At 33.9% G+C, this 18,467-nt stretch overlaps 1 protein-coding gene across 4 annotated transcripts in view; it reads left to right on the forward strand.

Moving 5' to 3' along the window:
* The first annotated feature begins 2,903 nt into the window (after positions 1–2,903).
* LOC106066797 (F-BAR domain only protein 2-like) overlaps positions 2,904–18,467 on the forward strand; it is a 57,952-nt gene continuing 42,388 nt past the window's right edge. For all 4 annotated transcript variants that reach the window (XM_056029226.1, XM_056029228.1, XM_056029227.1 and 1 more), the window contains exons 1-9: positions 2,904–3,038; positions 10,268–10,359; positions 10,661–10,735; positions 12,525–12,666; positions 14,588–14,659; positions 15,299–15,379; positions 16,378–16,402; positions 16,851–16,930; positions 17,803–17,901. In XM_056029226.1, coding sequence (XP_055885201.1) covers positions 3,012–3,038; positions 10,268–10,359; positions 10,661–10,735; positions 12,525–12,666; positions 14,588–14,659; positions 15,299–15,379; positions 16,378–16,402; positions 16,851–16,930; positions 17,803–17,901 — 693 coding nt within the window. In that variant the 5' untranslated portion in view covers positions 2,904–3,011. The remainder of the gene's footprint in view (positions 3,039–10,267; positions 10,360–10,660; positions 10,736–12,524; positions 12,667–14,587; positions 14,660–15,298; positions 15,380–16,377; positions 16,403–16,850; positions 16,931–17,802; positions 17,902–18,467) is intronic.

Consider the following 18,467-nt stretch of genomic DNA (forward strand, 5'->3'; position numbering starts at 1 on the left):
ATGGATTAGCTTCAACTCTGAAGGAACATCCGAAACTTGTTAAACATTTTACAAACACGTGGTGTAACGAAGACTATTTACTTCCATGACGGGATCATCCCTCTCCATCCCTGACCTCCAATTAGGTGGTTCGCCTCGGTCCTGAACATGTGGCCATTGAGTCCATCTTGGGGCTCTTCCGCCATGGCCGGTGACCTTAATTGAGAAGGCCTTTCGCCCAGTGGTGCCATGTTAACACCACTCCCTCGCACGGTTTAGTCCGCCAGCGGAAGAAGTTTTCCCGGAGCCACGTGCATATGAGAGATTTACGGAGGACCAGTGAGACGTCAGTCCATCCAAAAGCCCAAAGGTAGGCCTTCAGCATGCAGGACCATCAAAGGTAGTAGCCCCTTTTCGGTGCCCCTGATGCCATTTATTGATTTCTAGAAAGCTTTCGACAGAATATGGCATGGAACACTCTGGGCGACAATGAAAAAGTAAAATGTAAATCAAAACATAATACAAAAAATAATCCAGAACCTCTACAAGATAAGATAAGATAACTTTATTGATCCAATCAAATGGAAATTCATTTTGACTACAATTGACAACCTCAGCGTAACTACTGTACAATTACAATATAGATGCACGATATAGATGCACATACTAGCAACATTCACACACGAAAAAAAAAACACAGACACTCAAAACCAGCGCTTATAAATAGACTTCTATTCACTTCTTGATGATGACAGAATTTTAATTTTTAACGTTGGTCATCCAGGGTCTATTATCACTGAATGTTTTAATTGTCTTCTTTGATAGAATTATGTTTTCACAGAACTGGATGTACAAATTAACAGTTGTGTTAAATTAAGTTCATCTGTCTCGGCAGTTGTATACAAACATGTCACAATCTGCTCCAGACAACAGCGTCATCAGACCGTGACTGGATGGACTGTACTTGGGTTTTGTTGTTTTTAAAACCGGTTTGTACGTGGGTGGAAGATGGATCATTGTGTGGTCCGACTCTCTGAGGGGAAATGACGATCGAGATGTGTAGGCCATTTGTATGTTGCTATAACACATGTCCAAGGTTTTATCGTGCCACTTCGACAACAACATTGGGGAGTGGTTTAAAACCACAGTTGGAGTAAGATAGGGCTGCCCATTTTCACCAACTCTTTTCATTATAAGGAAAATGATAATGGAAGATGCTCTTGGAAGCTTCGACGGTACTGTAAGCGTTGAAGAAAAAGGATAACTTGCTTTACGGAAAACATATATGGTCTGGCAGAGACAGAAAAAGAATAAGCTGAATTGGTGATGCGCATAGACAAGACTTCCGCAGCATGTTGTATGCAAATCAAAGCGGAATAATACACAAATTATGACCAATAGCCAACAGGGCTTAAAAGGGACATCAACATTGGAGGCGAAAAGCTGAAAAGTGTCAGTACTACTTTTCAACACCTCGGATCTATTCTCTCAGATGAAGGGACCAAACCTGAACTTATATACTTACTTACTTAGGTCCTCCCGTGCCGTTTGGCGCATTGAGCGTCACGCTGTCTCCACAAAGTTCCGTCACTGGCAATGTCTGAAGCCTCATCCCACCTGGTGTCCAGTGTTCTGAGGTTCTCCGTGAAAGTGTAGCGGCAAGTTATACGAGGACGTCCCTGTTTGCGCTTTCCTTCGTATTGGCCTCTCTGTCCTCGCAATTCTTGGTATACTTATCTCGTTTTGTCGGAGAACATGTCCCGCAAACCTCACGCGACGCCCTGAACTACTGACCAGAATAACACAGTGCACAGCAGCACTTGCAAAACTCAAAATAAGCTAGAAAGACAAAGGCATATCCCTCGACTAAAAGCAGACTGCGTACATTTGTAGTTCGTGTTTTATTGCCGCAGAGTGCGTGCTTCTGAGGGCTTTGAACTTGTGGTAATTAAAATCCTGTGGTTTACCAAAACGACACAGCTGAGTCTAGCAAACCTATAGCTATAACCAACATTTCCAATCCACTTTATCTTCTCTTCTGTAGACACACGTAAGATCATTTTGAAATGTGGAGCCGTGTAGCAGAACTTGTGAACGGCAAGGCATAGACATATGTAGCGGCCTATTCATCAATTAAAATTGCAAGGGCCTGAGTGGGGGGGGGGGGGCATGCGGCCGTGGAGTTTGTTGCCTTCTTTATAATTATAGGCTATTGTTAGCTTCCCTGAATTTGTCATTTTGTAATTATTGTTAGCCCATATAATCCTTGCAGGCCCGAAAGAAATTGAATATTAGTGATCGACTGGAGCTCCTTAGCTGCGTAGGCCATATATGTCACCCCTTCCAATTCATTTCTTAGGCCCTAATAGATTACGAGAAGAATCAGCCAAGAAAATTACGACTTAGCAGATTTTTAATTTTTTTCTTTTTCGAAGTAACGTCTGTATAATATATAAGATATTATAAGAATAAGATAGGCCTATCTAGATCTAGTCATTCTCTCTCTAGGTCTCTCTCCTAACCAGCTGTCTTCAACATTGAACTATAACTTACAAGTAGAAAAAACAAAACCTAATAACATACTCAAAAAGACACAAAGATAGAGGCACATTTCTTATTCCTTATGCAAGGACAAATTCTGTGCCATCCATTGGAGAATGGAATGGGTTGACTGAATCAGCCAGGAAAACCAACGACTTACTAATATGCATGACTAGAATGACACGTGAAATGCTTAGGACGTAATTATTATATATTAAATACATTTAATAATTTAATTAACACAAGATTTGTAATATATAAGAATAGAACAAGCATTCTTCTATGGTCATAACATTAACTTTTATTTATATCTAGGTCAGTGGTTTTAGACCTTGTGTATGTATGTGAGTGCATACATTTTTTTTCTATGTGGGAGTGTATTCGCATTGTCAGGTCTGGTTTACTTCCCCATTGACATGCGCCATGAATCAAAATAAACGCCATCTAATAGACACCTTCTTGGGATAGTAAACATTAAATGAAGAGCAAAGATGACGACTTTTGCCAACCACTTTTGGGTAAATGTCAAGCCATCTATTATCTATAATAGATAGATTTAGATTGTAGTAAAATCAAAGCGCACTATGATAATTCATGATAGATCTAATTTCTAGATCTAGATTCATTTGATTTTCAAATGATGGATAATTAATTTGATCACCCCCTCCCCCCACTGATGACCGAGACAGAACAAGTCTTCTAAGTCTATCTAGATCTAGTACTAGATTCTAGGTCTAGATCTACTAGAGATCTAGTTCTAGACATGTGTAGTGATGACTAGTGTAGTATATATAGAATAATAGAATATATAGTATAGGCTATAGCCAGAGCACAGAAAGCAGGGTCGATCTAGTAATCTAGAGTATTCTAGAGTCAGACAGAGTACAGAGTAATCTAGACCTAGTCTATAAAGACTATCTCTATAGTATAGTAAAGTGCGAAGATCGATCTCTATGATTAATCATTAAACCCGCTGGCAGCAATTTTTACGTTTGGATTTTTATAGCACCATAATACCGTGACCATAACGGTTTGACCTATGAAAAAACTGATGGTATCTCTGCTGAATTCCTCGTCCTTTTGTCTATAACAAGAAACCTGATTTAATGTATCACTAGGCTTAGTTAAAATTAAATATGAGATCAAAGAGGTGTAGGGTGGGTATAGCCAAGCATACTTTTCCTCGATCAGATTTTTCCCTAGTTAGTAAGTTCGATCAGGTTGATAAAAGACTCGAGCAGATCAAAGAAAATATCTAAAACATGTTTTAATCTTTAATTTTCACTATGAAGTAATTTTCTTTTTACTCCAGCGCAAGAACACCATCCATTGCCACCTTTCCCACGCTCCACAACTTCAAATAGTCTCTTTTTAACTGATGAACCATTAGACTTAAAAATAGCCTTAGAAGCCCGTTACCCATTTCCTTCACTACCGGGTAGTAAAAAAAAATAATTCCACACCTCTTGAGTTTGACCTCATCATGAACTTAGCCTTTACAAGGAAAAGGAAATAGTATGTGTCGGAAGTGAAGAAAAAAGGTGCATGCGCAGTAGCAATATAGTAGTAATTTGGTAAACATTCAAATAAAAAAGTTTTAGCAATAAAAAGTGAACTGATCGAACCTCTTCTATACAAATCAAGGCTGTTCGAACTTGGCACTTTACTCTAGCTCTAGTCTGATTCTGAACTCTGAACGTCGATGACTGATGTTTTAAATTTTAAGACACTTTTAAAATTTATTATACTTTATTTTACATCATTTTCAACTTTTACAAAGTAACAGAATTTTAATTTGACTTTAATTTTTATTAGATTTAGAAATTCAGACTAGTCACTTGAGACTAAGAGATCAGTCATCGGTGTGTGTATGACTTGATTTACTATACTAGATCTAGACTCTTATCTAATTATTCTAATACTACTACCTTACTCCATACCAACATGACTTTCGGAAATGTAGATCATGTGAAACACAACTAATACGACTAATTGATGATTTTTCAATTTAAAAGGTTTAGATAATAGCGAGCAAATAGAAGCTATCTTACTAGATTTTTCCAAGGCTTTTGACAAAGTTCACCACCATTGTTTGCTTAAAAAACTAAAATATTTAGACATTCATGGTCCATTGCATCAGTGGATTAAAGATTTTCTGATAGGGAGAGAACAAACTGTAATAAAAAATGGCTCTAAATCAGCGGTTCTCAACCTTTTATGCTCAGCGACCCCTTTTTACAATACCCCACTTAGCCCCCCCCCCCCCCCCCCCCCCCCCCCCCCCCCCCCCCCGCACACACACAGCAATTGAAGAATAGACAATAACAATCCATTTTTTCAATGGTCTTTGGCGACCCCTGGCAAATTGTCAATCGACCCCCAAGTGGGTCGCGACCCACAGGTTAAGAACCATAACAGTAAACTCACGTGTACCACAAGGAAGTCTTAGGTCCACTACTATTTTTAAATAAATTTTTAAATAAATGATTTACCAAACTGCTTTACTTCAGGATCAAAAGTCAGATTATTTGCAGATGATTGCAAAATATAAAGAACAATAAAAACAAACACAAAACACAGAAATTTTACAAAGAGAATTAGATAATTACAGAAATGGGAATCAAATTGGAGCATGTCTTTCCACCCAGAAAAATGTCAGTTATTAAGAGTAACAAAAAAACTAAAACAGATTAATTCCACTTATATCTTATTCATGGTAAACCAGTAACACAGACAAAAAATGCAAAATACCTAGGTGTTTTATAATAAATGAAAAACTGTCATGGAATCCCCATATTGATGACACTATAAAAAAAAATCAAACAAAGCATTAGGGTTTATTATAAGAAATTTCTATAAATCAAATAAGAACATAAAACTAAAATGTTATTTAACCTTGGTTAGGCCAATAATATGCATCCTCTGTTTGGGACCGCTCAACTCAAGAAAACATTAAGAAACTGGAACAGACACAAAATAGAGCAGTGAGATTCATAACAAACAAATATCACTAAAATCACTAAATTTAGAAAGCCTTCTGGATAGAAGACTTTAAAGTAGCAGTTATGCATAAAACACTGAACCATAATCTTCAAATACAAAAACAAAATTTAATAAAATACTCAGAAAGACACAAAGATAAAGGCACATTATTCCTCTTTCCATATGCTAGGACTAATTTGTACAAAGGCTCCTTCTTCCCTAGCATTATTAGAGCATGGAATGGGTTGCCTGATCTAGCCAGGGAAACCAGTGACTTGGCGGAGTAGTTTAGGTCATTGGTTAATGTGCATGACTAAATGCATGACGCGTAGGACGTAATCATCTTCTTTTTTGAAGTAACGTCTTTATCATATAAGATTTATAAGATACTAATAGTACTAGATCTAATAGCTATCTAATTACTGTTAATACTTTAGTCTAGTATTCTACTGAACAATACTGTATTGCATCAACTGTAATGTATGTAGATCTATCTGGATCTAGAATCAAGAATAATCTAGATGATAGATCTAGATTACTATAACATTATTCATTCGATCTATGTCTCACAAAGGCTGCAGGATACACTTTTGAGACCAAAAGAAAATCCGCTGCCGAGGACAGATGCAGACGTCGAAAAGAAAATCTTAATCAACCACTGGCGGACAATTGTTATGCTTGCCCTCAAGTCAATGACTTTCAGAAATGTGAGAAATGCCTAGTTATGACACACCTCCTTAAGAGATCCAGATTCTAGATCTAGTATAAAACTAAACTGTCAACAGAAAAAAATTATATCAAGTCTGCCAGAAATAAGGAAAAATTAGAAAAATGTTTAGATGTGACACACCTCCTTTTAGAGGTCATCTGTTTTTATGGCTGATGGTTATTGATGTGTCACATGACCAGTACAATGACCAGCTGCCTTTACTTTTCTCCAGCTAATGCAATAGAGCTGGGTGGACTCAGAGGCAACTTAAAGATTTTGAAATAAACAGGGTTCGTAGTGCTCCTAAAAACTCCTAAAATCTCCTAAAAAATGAAAAGTCTCCTAAAATCCTAAAATTCTCCTAAAAATTGCAGAAAATCTCCTAAAATTTTTACCCAATATTTTTTTAAAAATATAATTTTGCTTATTTCTTGCTAAAAATGTGTGGGAAAAAAAAACAACAGCGTAACTAGGCATTCTGATCGCATGACGTTACGGACTGGCTGTGTTAATGAGCTGACCAGTGACGCTTCTACACCGCCTTTCACCCACTTGTGAAGCGCGACCTCGTGATTGAAGATGGCCTTGGCTCAAGCAAGCATTTCACCTGGCAGTATTTTTCTGAAGTCAGCGTAGAAATGTTTGTTTTCATTTATTGTTACCACTAAAGACGCGCTAGATCTAGTCTGTATTGACTATTGTCTATAATTAGAGCAATTACCAGACTAATTTGTAGGCTACACCCCTCCGGGCCCTCCCTCACCTAAAATCTTCTTGTTGTAAGTGTAAGAGTGACTTTGCGTGGAAAGTCGGTAAATCTTCTAAATCTAGATAGTATCTAGTAATAGTATCTAGATTTAGATCTAAGTTAGATCTAGTGAAGATAATTGGCACCTAACATGAAAACTCCGTGAATTTTAGTCAATTTAATGATCTCGATACATCTAATGTCTAGATTACTCTAGAAATACGCTAGATTCTAGATTTACGCTAAATCACTTAGAGTCTATATATAGTGAAGATAATTAGCACAAAGAAGTGAAAAGCCCGCAAATAAAGTGAGTTAGATCTAGACTCTAGATCTACGGTATATCCAGTGAAGATAATTCGCATACTACCGTGAAAAGTCAGCAAATTTTAGTGACTTAGATCTAGACTTTAGATCTACGGTATTTTCAGTGAAGATAATTTGCGCACAGCCGCGAAAAGTCCGCAAATTTTCGTGACTTATATCTAGATTCTAGATTTACTCGAAATCACTAGAATCTAGTGAAGATAATTGTCACACAGCCATGAAAAGTCCGCAAAATTTAGTGACTTAGAGTTAAAGTCAGCGAATTTTAGCGAATTAGCTTTAGAGTTTAGATCTTCTGTAAATTTAGTGAAGATAATATTCACATAGCAGTGAAAAGTCTGCGAATTTTCGTGACTTTGATCTAGACTCTAGATTTACGCTAAATCACTAGAATATATATATATTGAAGATATTTCTCTCACAGCCCTGAAAAGTCCGAGAATTTTAGTGACTTAGATCTAGAGTCTAGATCTACTGTAAATTCAGTGAAGATAATTCTCTCACAGCCGTGAAAAGTTTGCGCATTTTAGTGACTTAGATCAAGAGTCTAGATCTACTGTAGATCCAAAAGCCATTTTTTAGTTAGCAAATGTCAACTAAACATTCAAATAGGCCAATATTGCCCTATATATTACTGGCTCTGTTTATGAGAAGGATTTAAGTTAGCTTATAAAAGAATAAAACATTACCTCAAATGCACACCATGACTCTAGTATCTATAAGATACACATAAGAACTAATAATGTACATTTCCATCACAGAGAATACACATTATGAAGGCATCTCTAAGAATGTTTGTTATTTTAAAAAATGGAATTGCGACCAGTTGTAATGTTTTCAAATAAATCTTTGAAAAAAAAATGGTTGTTTGAGGTTTTGGGATGACAGTCAAGTTGTTACTTGATTAAAAGATAACTTTCATTACATTTTCTGTGGACATACCACAGCTGATAACATTGTTTCTGTGGCATATTGGCAAGATATTTATTATTTTTAAAATCAGACAACAATAATTGATTTGATAAATGCTTAGTTTTGTGTATGTTTTACTATGTATCACACAAACGGACGGGAAACACACACATCATACATTTTATCCTTAAAAAACCTCCTAAAATCTCCTAAAATTTTGTCATGGAAAAGTGCTACTAACCCTGAATAAAAAATCCCAGTCTTCACCAGGATTCGAACCTGGGACTCCTTGATTCAGAAGTCAAGTGCTTCACCACTCAGCCATTTGAGTGGCCAAAGAATTAAGATTTGTAGTGAATGTAAAAAGAAAAAGTCTCAAACAAAAAATATAGAGCGAATAAGAACTGAAAAGCAGGATAATAGTCATATAGTGTAAAAAGACTATGTGTTAAGATTTAAAGTTGTGGGGGTGGGAAGAGAAGTGATTGTTGAATTTATGAGCCAGTTCAATTTGATGTAATAGGTACTATAATTCACTGGTCAAAGGAATGTATGCATAAGTTTTTACTTTTTAACAGTTGTATTGTTATAATTATAAAAAAAAGGGAGGGGTCCATGGCAAAATAAACAATATATTATATATAGCCTGGAAACAAAGCAACAGGCATAGCCAGTGGGTAATGCTAGTGCATCTCTATAAAACTTCCATTCATTTTTAAAAAGTGATTGAAACAAATTTTCAAACTGCATTCAAAAAGTTGATTTGTGATACATCATGTTGGCAGAATCTGCTAGTGGCTATTAGTTCACTGTTACAGGTGCTTTAGCACTGAAAGGTCATATTCAAATATATATATATGTAACTGGCAAAGTGTCTTTAGAAAGCCTGGTGTATTTGGGCAAAGTACGAAATAATTTTCAATTTCCTATAAAATGATGAGTTCTGCATTTATAAGGCAAATTAAATTATTTAGAAAGAGTTATAAATTCAATATAAATCAGAAAAAAAAAAAAACCTACAAATGAACAACAGGATGAGACTAAAACTTTATCTTTCTAGGCCCATGTCTTTACCATACATGTTAACTGCAATTTCAATCTTGAAATAATTAAATATTTCTTTAAATCAACAAAGCATATTTAAATATAAAATTGCTAAGTTTCTTCTATAGCTAGACTAAAATGAGAAATTAAAAGATGCGGATACAATGGGAGGGTTAAACTGTCTACGTGCAACAGTTAAGGAAGATCAAAGTAATTCATAATACTCTTAAAAGTTGCCCTTTTAAAAATATTTTTGTTAGTTTCTTCTTAAATAGAAATCTAAATTCAATATAATGATGTTCTAATTAGATATCTTAACTTAAATAATTAAAGGGTATGGTCTACAGATAAAACAAAGGAAATCTTAGCTACCACATATATATTCTATTTGTACATGTTTTTAATGTATTTTCCAACTTTTCTATGGTATTTTCTTATTATTAATTATCTTGTGTTGAGAAAGAGAAAAAAACACTGTGAGAATCATCTTCTTATCTTATATAATACAGACGTTACTTCAAAAAAGAAGATGATTACGTCCTACGCGTCATGCATTTAGTCATGCATATTAACCAATGACTTAAATTCTGCCAAGTCACTGGTTTTCCTGGCTAGCTCAGGCAACCCATTCCATGCTCTAATAGCACTAGGGAAGAAGGAGTATTTGTACAAATTTGTCCTAGCATATGGGACGAGGAATGTGCCTTTATCTTTGTGTCTTTCAGAGTATTTTATTAAATTTTGTTTTTGTATTTGAAGATTATGGTTCAGTGTTTTATTTATGATTGCTACTTTACTTTTGCGTCTTGTGTCCTGAATCATTGAGGCTTACCAGACACTTTCAAACCCACAAGCATATATGGGAATGCAACTTTAAACAAAAAACTACCATCAAAATATTTGTATTTATTTAGACATGCTTTCAGTCTTACAAGGCGATTTGGACCTAAAAAATTAATTACAAATGAAAATAATTAAACTTTTCAAGTATATTATAAATGCTGTTTATCAACTTTTTATTCTAGGGTCCAAAGAATAATGGATACTTTGCTTTGTATCACAACATGAAACATGGTCAGACTTCTACAAAAGAACTTATAGATTTTCTTAGAGAAAGGTAAATTGAGCTTTAAGTAGACAAAATTAAAATGAGAAAAAATGCTTTTCAGGACTACAAGCACTTTTTTATTTTTTTATTTTAAAGTCATCTAAGATCTAATAATTAAGCACAGTAACAGGTGAACTTAAAAATATTTGTCCCTATAAGCATTAGTTTTGATTGAACTTGTTTTATAAGAACAAAGTAAGCTTATGAGGCTGCTATGAAATTAAGACCTCTTTTATATTCTAATTGTAATATTAAATGTCACATATCTTCATTTACTTTGAAAAAAAATTAATTGATCTTTTTGTTTCAGTTGTACAGTTGAAGAGAACTACAGCAAATTGTTGATGAAGCTAGCTAAATTGGCAGCAAACACGCCTCCTGTGGGGTAATTATTTATTGAACTAGTTTTCTTATCAGTAGTTAATAGTCTAATTAATTCATATTTTCAATAAACTTTATAATTAAGCTTCGTTGTTAATAGTTTGTCTAATTTATTGATATTTACAATAAGGTTAACTTTGTAATAAAGCTATGTTGGTCAAGCAACCAAATTTTTTGCTTGATTTACATAGCTTTGGTTTCAAAGTTTAAACAATTTTTCAATATTTAGGAAAGATAAGTGAGACATGTGGCGAATTTCAATTTTACATAAAAATACATTGGGAGAAGAAATTGTCCTGTATTTCAGATATAAAAAAAAACAACATAAAATTAACCATTTGCAAAAATGGATACCACATCAACACACTTTGATAATAGGCAGTTTGTATAGACCATCATATCTTAGGTTACCAGATATTCATTATCTCCCTAACATTAATTAACATTAATAACATTTATATTACATTAAACCAACATCAAAACTAAGATTTTAATAAATTATTTAAGAACAAATTATATTTATTATTATTATAGCTTTTATATAGCGCTACTTTCATGCTTATAGCATGCTCAGAGCGCTTTTGGACCAATCTCATTTGTGGACCGGGGGGGGGGGGGGGGGTATCTAGGAGTTGGTTTTCTGTGCTGCCTTTAGGCACTCAGTAAACACAACTCTGTCCGAGTCGGGTGTTGAACCTCGAGCCCCCTTCTAGGTAGCCAAACCAAGTTCAAGCGCACTTGGCCTCTAGACCATGCTTTTGTTGTTTCAAGTTGTTTATGCTACTTCTTTTAAAATTTTTAAAATACTAGTCTGTATGTAGATCCTTGGTAGAATATAAAATCTAGATTGACTTAAAGCTAAAACAAAGTGAATATATGCATCCTTAAACTGGAAAATGTTTTTGCCAGAAATGCTGCTGTCACTTTCTTTCCCAAGCAAGACGGCAAAGACTTTCATTTTCATGGCAGCTGCATGGCCAGATTTTAATAGTTTAAAAGAATCAGACAATTTTATAGCTTAGCTAAGACAAAACATTCTAACAGGCAACTGATAATGCATGTCTTGTGAGAATTGGTTGGTATTTAGTTATTAAGAGTATACTAAACATGTTCATATATAATGCTGTCTGTGATGTATCTTCTTCACTAACAAGGAGGTTTCAAACTGACCAATTGCGCTACTGACACTAAAATAAAAGTGTGTAGTCTTGGGCTTGTCTCCCCCATGCCAATTGAATTTGGGATCATTTTAAAGGACATCTCCTACCCAAAGTTTTCCAAAGGACATTGAATCCAAATCTACTGAGGCGTTTGCAAACAGGACTGCAGTTAATTATGAAAATGTGATTTAACATTGCCCAGGTCTGGGCAGCATAGAGATAGATTGTGCATGCTGGGATAATAACTTAAAAACAACTTTTCTTAATTAGATATTATTTACCAATATGTATTCTTTGTTGAACTAAGAACCACCATTCAGGACTATCAGGTATTTGGTCCCTAAGCATATAAAACCAAGTACATGAGATTGATCTTATGATTAGTTAAAATGTTGGATCCTAAGACAAAGTGAAAATATGGTGTATCTCAAAACTGGATTCTTAAAAGTATGCTTTGTATGTGACCTCATTGCACTTACAAGCTTGCTCCTACTTTATAAAACAGTTTGTGAAATCAAACACAATGCAGTAATAAAAAAACCTTCAGCCTGAGAGTCTCAGATCACGAGGACCGTAGCAGAGTTCTTGTTTGTTTTAGAATATCCAAATCTAGCTGTGTTTATATTGTTTCAGAACTTTTGGTCCATTCTGGAATATATTGAAATGTTTAATTGAAAAACTTTCAAGTCTACAAATGCAGTTGGTTCATACCTGGTCAGATCTTATCAAAGATATAATTCGTTACAGTGAAGAGCAACATAAACGACATAAAACGGTAATTAAATTGCATTATACTAGAACATTACAGTGTTATTATTATTATAGCTTTTATATAGCGCTACTTTCATGCTTATAGCATGCTCAGAGCGCTATGGTCCAATCTCGTTTGTGGACCAGTGTGTGTGTGTGTGGGGGTATCTAGGAGTTGGTTTTCTGTGCTGCCTTTGGGCGCTCAGTAAACACAACACTGCCCGAGTCAGGTGTCGAACCTCGAGCCCCCTTCTAGGTAGCCAAGCCAAACCAAGTTCAAGTGTACTTGGCCTCTCGACCACGCTTCCCACATATTATTATTTCATTATTTCTATAGTTAGCTAATATTACATGGTCAATATTGCTTGATAGTTCATTAATTTTTTTACTTTGAGTAATCTCATGGAAATATCCATTTGTTTAAATTTATTGTCAGCTGGTTGATTTCTTTTTATCCACATTATTTTTTTTACAATTAATTGTTAATATTTCTCATCTGTCCCTTGACTATCGTCATAGGGGTGCTGGGACAATTTGATTAACTAAATCCCTCCACTTTTCCCAGTCAGAAGCTGTTCTTAGAATGATATCAAGAGAGAGGCCTGTCCATTCTTTTATTGTCCAGTCAGCTTTTCTTTGGACAACTCTTTCTTCATGCTGTCTTCACTGTACCTTGAATGATGACTTTTGACAATGAGTCATGTCTCATGTCTTACAATATGTATGAAACGGCTCAGCATTATTATTTTTTTTTTTTTAAATACTGAAGAGTTGCTCCTTTTTTGTCAGCCAGAGAGTTTGCTTGTAAAGGTACAAACTCATTTGGTAAAGGTACAAACTCATTTGTATTCTTTTCCTGGTTATCTGATACCCAGCATTTTCTCTCAAAGGCTTGAATTCTTCTTTCAACTTTAGTGTCAGTGTCTAACTTTCACAGCCATTTTGGAGTACGTAGACCACTATGAAGAATACAGTTTTAATTTTACTTGGAAGCTGATGTTAACTCTTCCAGATTTCTCAGTTGGCTTATGGCAGCTTAAATGGGTTTTTATCTATTTTATTGATCATCTCTTGTTATGTTTGACCCTAGGTATTAAAGTAAGTCAACTTCTTATAATTTTTGGCCATCAACTGTGGGCAACATCTCATACTATCTCCACTGCCAACTAGTCCATGCCAACTGCTTTAGACACAGCATCCAGTTTGAAAGTAAGATCTACCTGGTCTGCATTTTCTCCAATGAGGCCATATCATCTTCAAACCTGAGATTGGAAATAGACAGCTGTTTATTGCCTAGCTAAAAACAAATCCTCCTAGAGTTTCTATCATAATATGCTACAGAATTATGTTAAAAAGAGCTATAGAGAGAATGCATCCTTGACGCACTCTAATGGATGTCCTAAAACTTTCTCTAATTTGGTTGTTCAGAAGTACTGAGCTGTTAGCATTATGGTATAAGACTTTGATAAAATTGACAAGTTTCTATCTATGTTGATCTGCCTAATTACTTGTACATGCTATCATGCCAAACCTGGTCAAAAGTCTATGAATTTGTGTACCAGTTTCTTTTGGTGTTGAAGGCATTTTTTATTTAACAGTCTTATGTGAAATATTTGTTCATCATTGCTTGTACATGTTCAGAAACCTTCCTGCTCTTTGTTAAGGACATCCTCAGCTTTTCTCAGCTTTGAGAATTATTCTAAGCATAATCTTGCTCATATGACTAATCACACTAATACTTTATAGTTTCCTTTCTTGGGTAGTGGAATAATTAAAGATTTGGTCCATTCGTTTAGTCATGTTTAGTCTCTGGCATAGTCATATTGTTTTATGTGAGCCGACATGTTTTAAAAGTTTTGATGGCATGTTATCAATTCCATCCCACTTGTAACCAATTATTTAGTGAATTTAATTGAAAGTAATATATTTTATTTTTGATGTTGCAGATTAAAGAGAATGAGCAGCCAACATTAGATTCAGTTCAGACAATACAACAAACTACAACTGCTGTACACAAAGTAAGGACATTTCTTTTAATGAAACATACATAACTCATTTTAAAGTCCTTAGTGGGCTCAAGCCCTATCATTACCAGGTCCCACTAACATGAATATATTTTTAAATCACATCTATATATGAATTTTAATATTCATGTACTTTTGATTTTAACATTTGATTGTCATCAACTTGGGATCGTAATTAATATTAGATTTGTAACACTTTACTTCATACAAAACCTTTAATTTACAATATGAAAACCTTTTTTTTTATAGTTGGTAGTTTTTAAATTAATTAATTATTGTTTTGTCCAATCAAATTTAAAGTTTGAGCTAATTCCAATGCCACTCTGGTGTTTAAGGTCATTTTCTTCTCTTGAGAAGTAGTTAAGAGCCCAATTGGTCAAGTGCTTGTTTTGTTTTGTGTCTGATGTTCTTCTTCTGTTGTGTGTATGTTGTTTGTGTTTGCGCTTGTTAATGTTATATTATTAATGCTGAGGTCAATGTAGTCAAACTGAATTTCCATTTGTGTGAATCCTTAAAACAATCTTATATTGAATTGCATATGCATAATGTTTTATTTATTTATATAGAATTAAAAGTTAGAAAAATTTAGATGATATGACTCATAAACAATGAGGTATTAAATCTTTTATTTAGGCTAAAGAAATCTACCATACCAGATGTATAGAGCTGGAAAGGTTAAAAAGAGACAATGCTTCACAAAAGGACATTGAAAAGGTAATGATGTTTTCTTTTTTTGTTAAAGTGCCTGAACAACTGCTATAGGGGCCACTATCTTCTGTAGATCTTTCTTTTTTTTTTAGCCTATTCAATTCCAGACCACTCTAAATTTTATATCTCTCAAATCCCAATCAAAGGGAAATAGTTCTGCAAGAAATATAAGTGGGTTCACAAAAAGATATATAATAAATCCAACTGCATTATAATCAGAATTGATTACTTTATGTAACAGTCTAAAAAGATTGTGTTTCTCTTTATAAATCTTTAATGTGCACACATAATAAAGTGTGCGACCGACAATTATTTTCAATCAGCTTGATCTTAGACCAAGGCTTAAAGGCAGTTTTCATTTTCATCAGTAACATTTCTTATTATATGAAGATAAACATCTCATTTTGGATTGTTTAAGTCCTTAAATAATTCATTATCTTCATCTAAACATGATGCCCCACTGCCACAGTTTAGAGATCAATTGCTAAAAGCGAATTGTAAAACTGAATTTAAAAAAAATTCTGCTATTGCTTTTTAATATAAATTTTTTGGCCTCTCTTAGTGACAAATCTAGTTAGAATTTAATTTCATTGGCTATCAATACGTTGCCATGTATCCGTTTTTAGACCAAGTGCTGAGTGGTCGTTTTCAGTCATAATGGGATTGCATAGGTAGCAGCAATATTTGGCCACTGTAGTACTGAATGGGTTAATCTTATAGTTCTTCCTCGTGGTGGATTAATTTCTTGAATTCGATATAGTGTAATATAATTATGGATATTTCTATAAATAAGTATATTTGTATATGTTCAATGTCACTGTACTCCCTTAGTTTCAAGTTGTAGCTGCAGTGAATATTGAATATTTCACTGCAAAATATCCAAATGTGAAATTAATATAGTCTGCACACAATCTTCCAGTAGCTCTAGTTTGCAATTTTCCATTTTAATAAGACTAAATATTTGATAGTCAACTCTATAATCCAACAAAAAATATTTTCCACAGGCTGAAGTGAAGTACAAAAAATCTTGTAAGTATATACCAAGCATTGTAGATGTTTGAGTTCTGTTATTTTTGTTGTTATTTTTCTCCTTAGTTTTGAGTTCTGTTATTTTTGTTGTTATTTTTCTCCTTAGTTTTGTTTGAGTTCTGTTATTTTTGTTGTTATTTTTCTCCTTAGTTTTACACTATTTTTATTTTCTTAAATGTTTATAAAAATAAAAACTTGTAAAATATTTTTACATTTACCAACAAGATGTGAATGAGAGTAGGCCTTCATTTAAATTAATATTTAAAAAAAACAACAAACAAACATCATCAACGCCAAACTATAATTTTCAAATACAAAAACATCATCCAATGAAACACATAAACATAGCTCAATATCATCCTTTCTTGATTTACATAAGAATCGCTCTTTGATCCTTCTACTTTAGCGTCTGTTTCAAATAATTTTACTTTGTAACTTTCTGTTATAGTGGAAGAGTACAAAGCCCTAATTGAAAAGTATAAAGAAGTTCGAAATGATTTTGAGGGCAAGATGGTTGGCTCTTGTCATGTAAGTATAAATAGCAAAACACTTTTAATTTTCTTCAATGTTTTTTTTCTTCATTTAATCAGATTAACAGCATTCTCACTGAATCTACTAAGCTTTACTTAATGTTTTCCTATTGCTGTACCTGTAGAACAATTTTTAACCTTCAAGGTTTTATTTATACCTATGTTGACTTTATGTGTGTGAATGTCTGTATAATTTCAAAGGTTTTGCTGACCTTATGAAAATATCCGCATTCAAGAGAAACAGTTAATATAAACTAAAAAAACTTACCTAAAAAAACAGCCTTGAACTAACATTTTTGACACAAAGTAATATTATTTTAAATTTGTATTGAAGCTTGCCTGAACAGAAAAAGGCAATAATATTATTTTAAATTTGTATTGAAGCTTGCCTGAACAGAAAAAGGGAATAATATTATTTTAAATTTGTATTGAAGCTTGCCTGACAGAAAAAGGCAATAATATTATTTTAAATTTGTATTGAAGCTTGCCTGAACAGAAAAAGGCAATAATATTATTTTAAATTTGTATTGAAGCTTGCCGGAACAGACAAAAGGCAATAATATTATTTTAAATTTGTATTGAAGCTTGCCTGAACAGAAAAAGGCAAGGTACTTAACTCAGGAATGGTTTTCCATGCCCGAGATTTGCAGTTTTTCCATGCAAATGTTCAATTACTTACTTCAGTTTTTCAAACAAATGTGGTTTACCTTAGTATCTGTTTATAAATGTCATATTACACATATTTATTTATTAACTTTTCTTTCATTTTTGTTTAATTTTAAAAATCTAATTAACTAAGTTTCATTCACTAATATGTTATTTTCTTAGTTGCTTTGAATTGTTTATTTTTTAACGCATTTTCTGTTGTAGCATTATCAAGAACTTGAAGAAGAACATATTTGTCAGATGAAAGATTTTATTGATACTTTTGCAAAATCATGGGAAAATGAACATTTCCTATTAGGACAGGTAAATTGTTTTTTTTGTTTTTTTTGGTATGTATTATATGAAAGGGAAATTTTTGTGTTGACTGGTAGTTCGATTTATTTGTGTTTATTTATGAAGTAATTTCAACATTTTCTTAATAAAATGAAATAAAAGTACTTTATTTTGCTTTTTTCTGCAAATTTATCCCATTTATTCTTTATATTTATACATTAGCAAAGAAAAATTGAAATAGGCATTTGTTGATATATTTTTTTAAAAGATTCTTCTTGATTAAGTACGATCTATGGCCTCCTTCAGTCGCGAAGCGACTATGGATGGATGCCCGGGCATTAGATGTAGTCAGAACGATGTCGCCCACACAACAGTTCTCCCTCTCCACGCAGCTGATGTATCCAAAGGAACGTCAGTGCCGATACAGCACTGAGTGCTGCAAACGACCATGGGGTCGCCAGCTCCTGATTTTTCTTCATTGTTGACCCCCGAAGCCTTTTCCATGATTGGGTATAGCTGCAAGGCAACAGAGGTTTGAATTCAGAGTATTCCTTTTCCTAGGTGGGTAGCAACCAGGCATGGCTAACGAGCCCCTC

The sequence above is a fragment of the Biomphalaria glabrata genome, chromosome 5 (genome assembly GCF_947242115.1).
Source record: "Biomphalaria glabrata chromosome 5, xgBioGlab47.1, whole genome shotgun sequence".
In the NCBI taxonomy this organism is placed as follows: domain Eukaryota; kingdom Metazoa; phylum Mollusca; class Gastropoda; family Planorbidae; genus Biomphalaria; species Biomphalaria glabrata.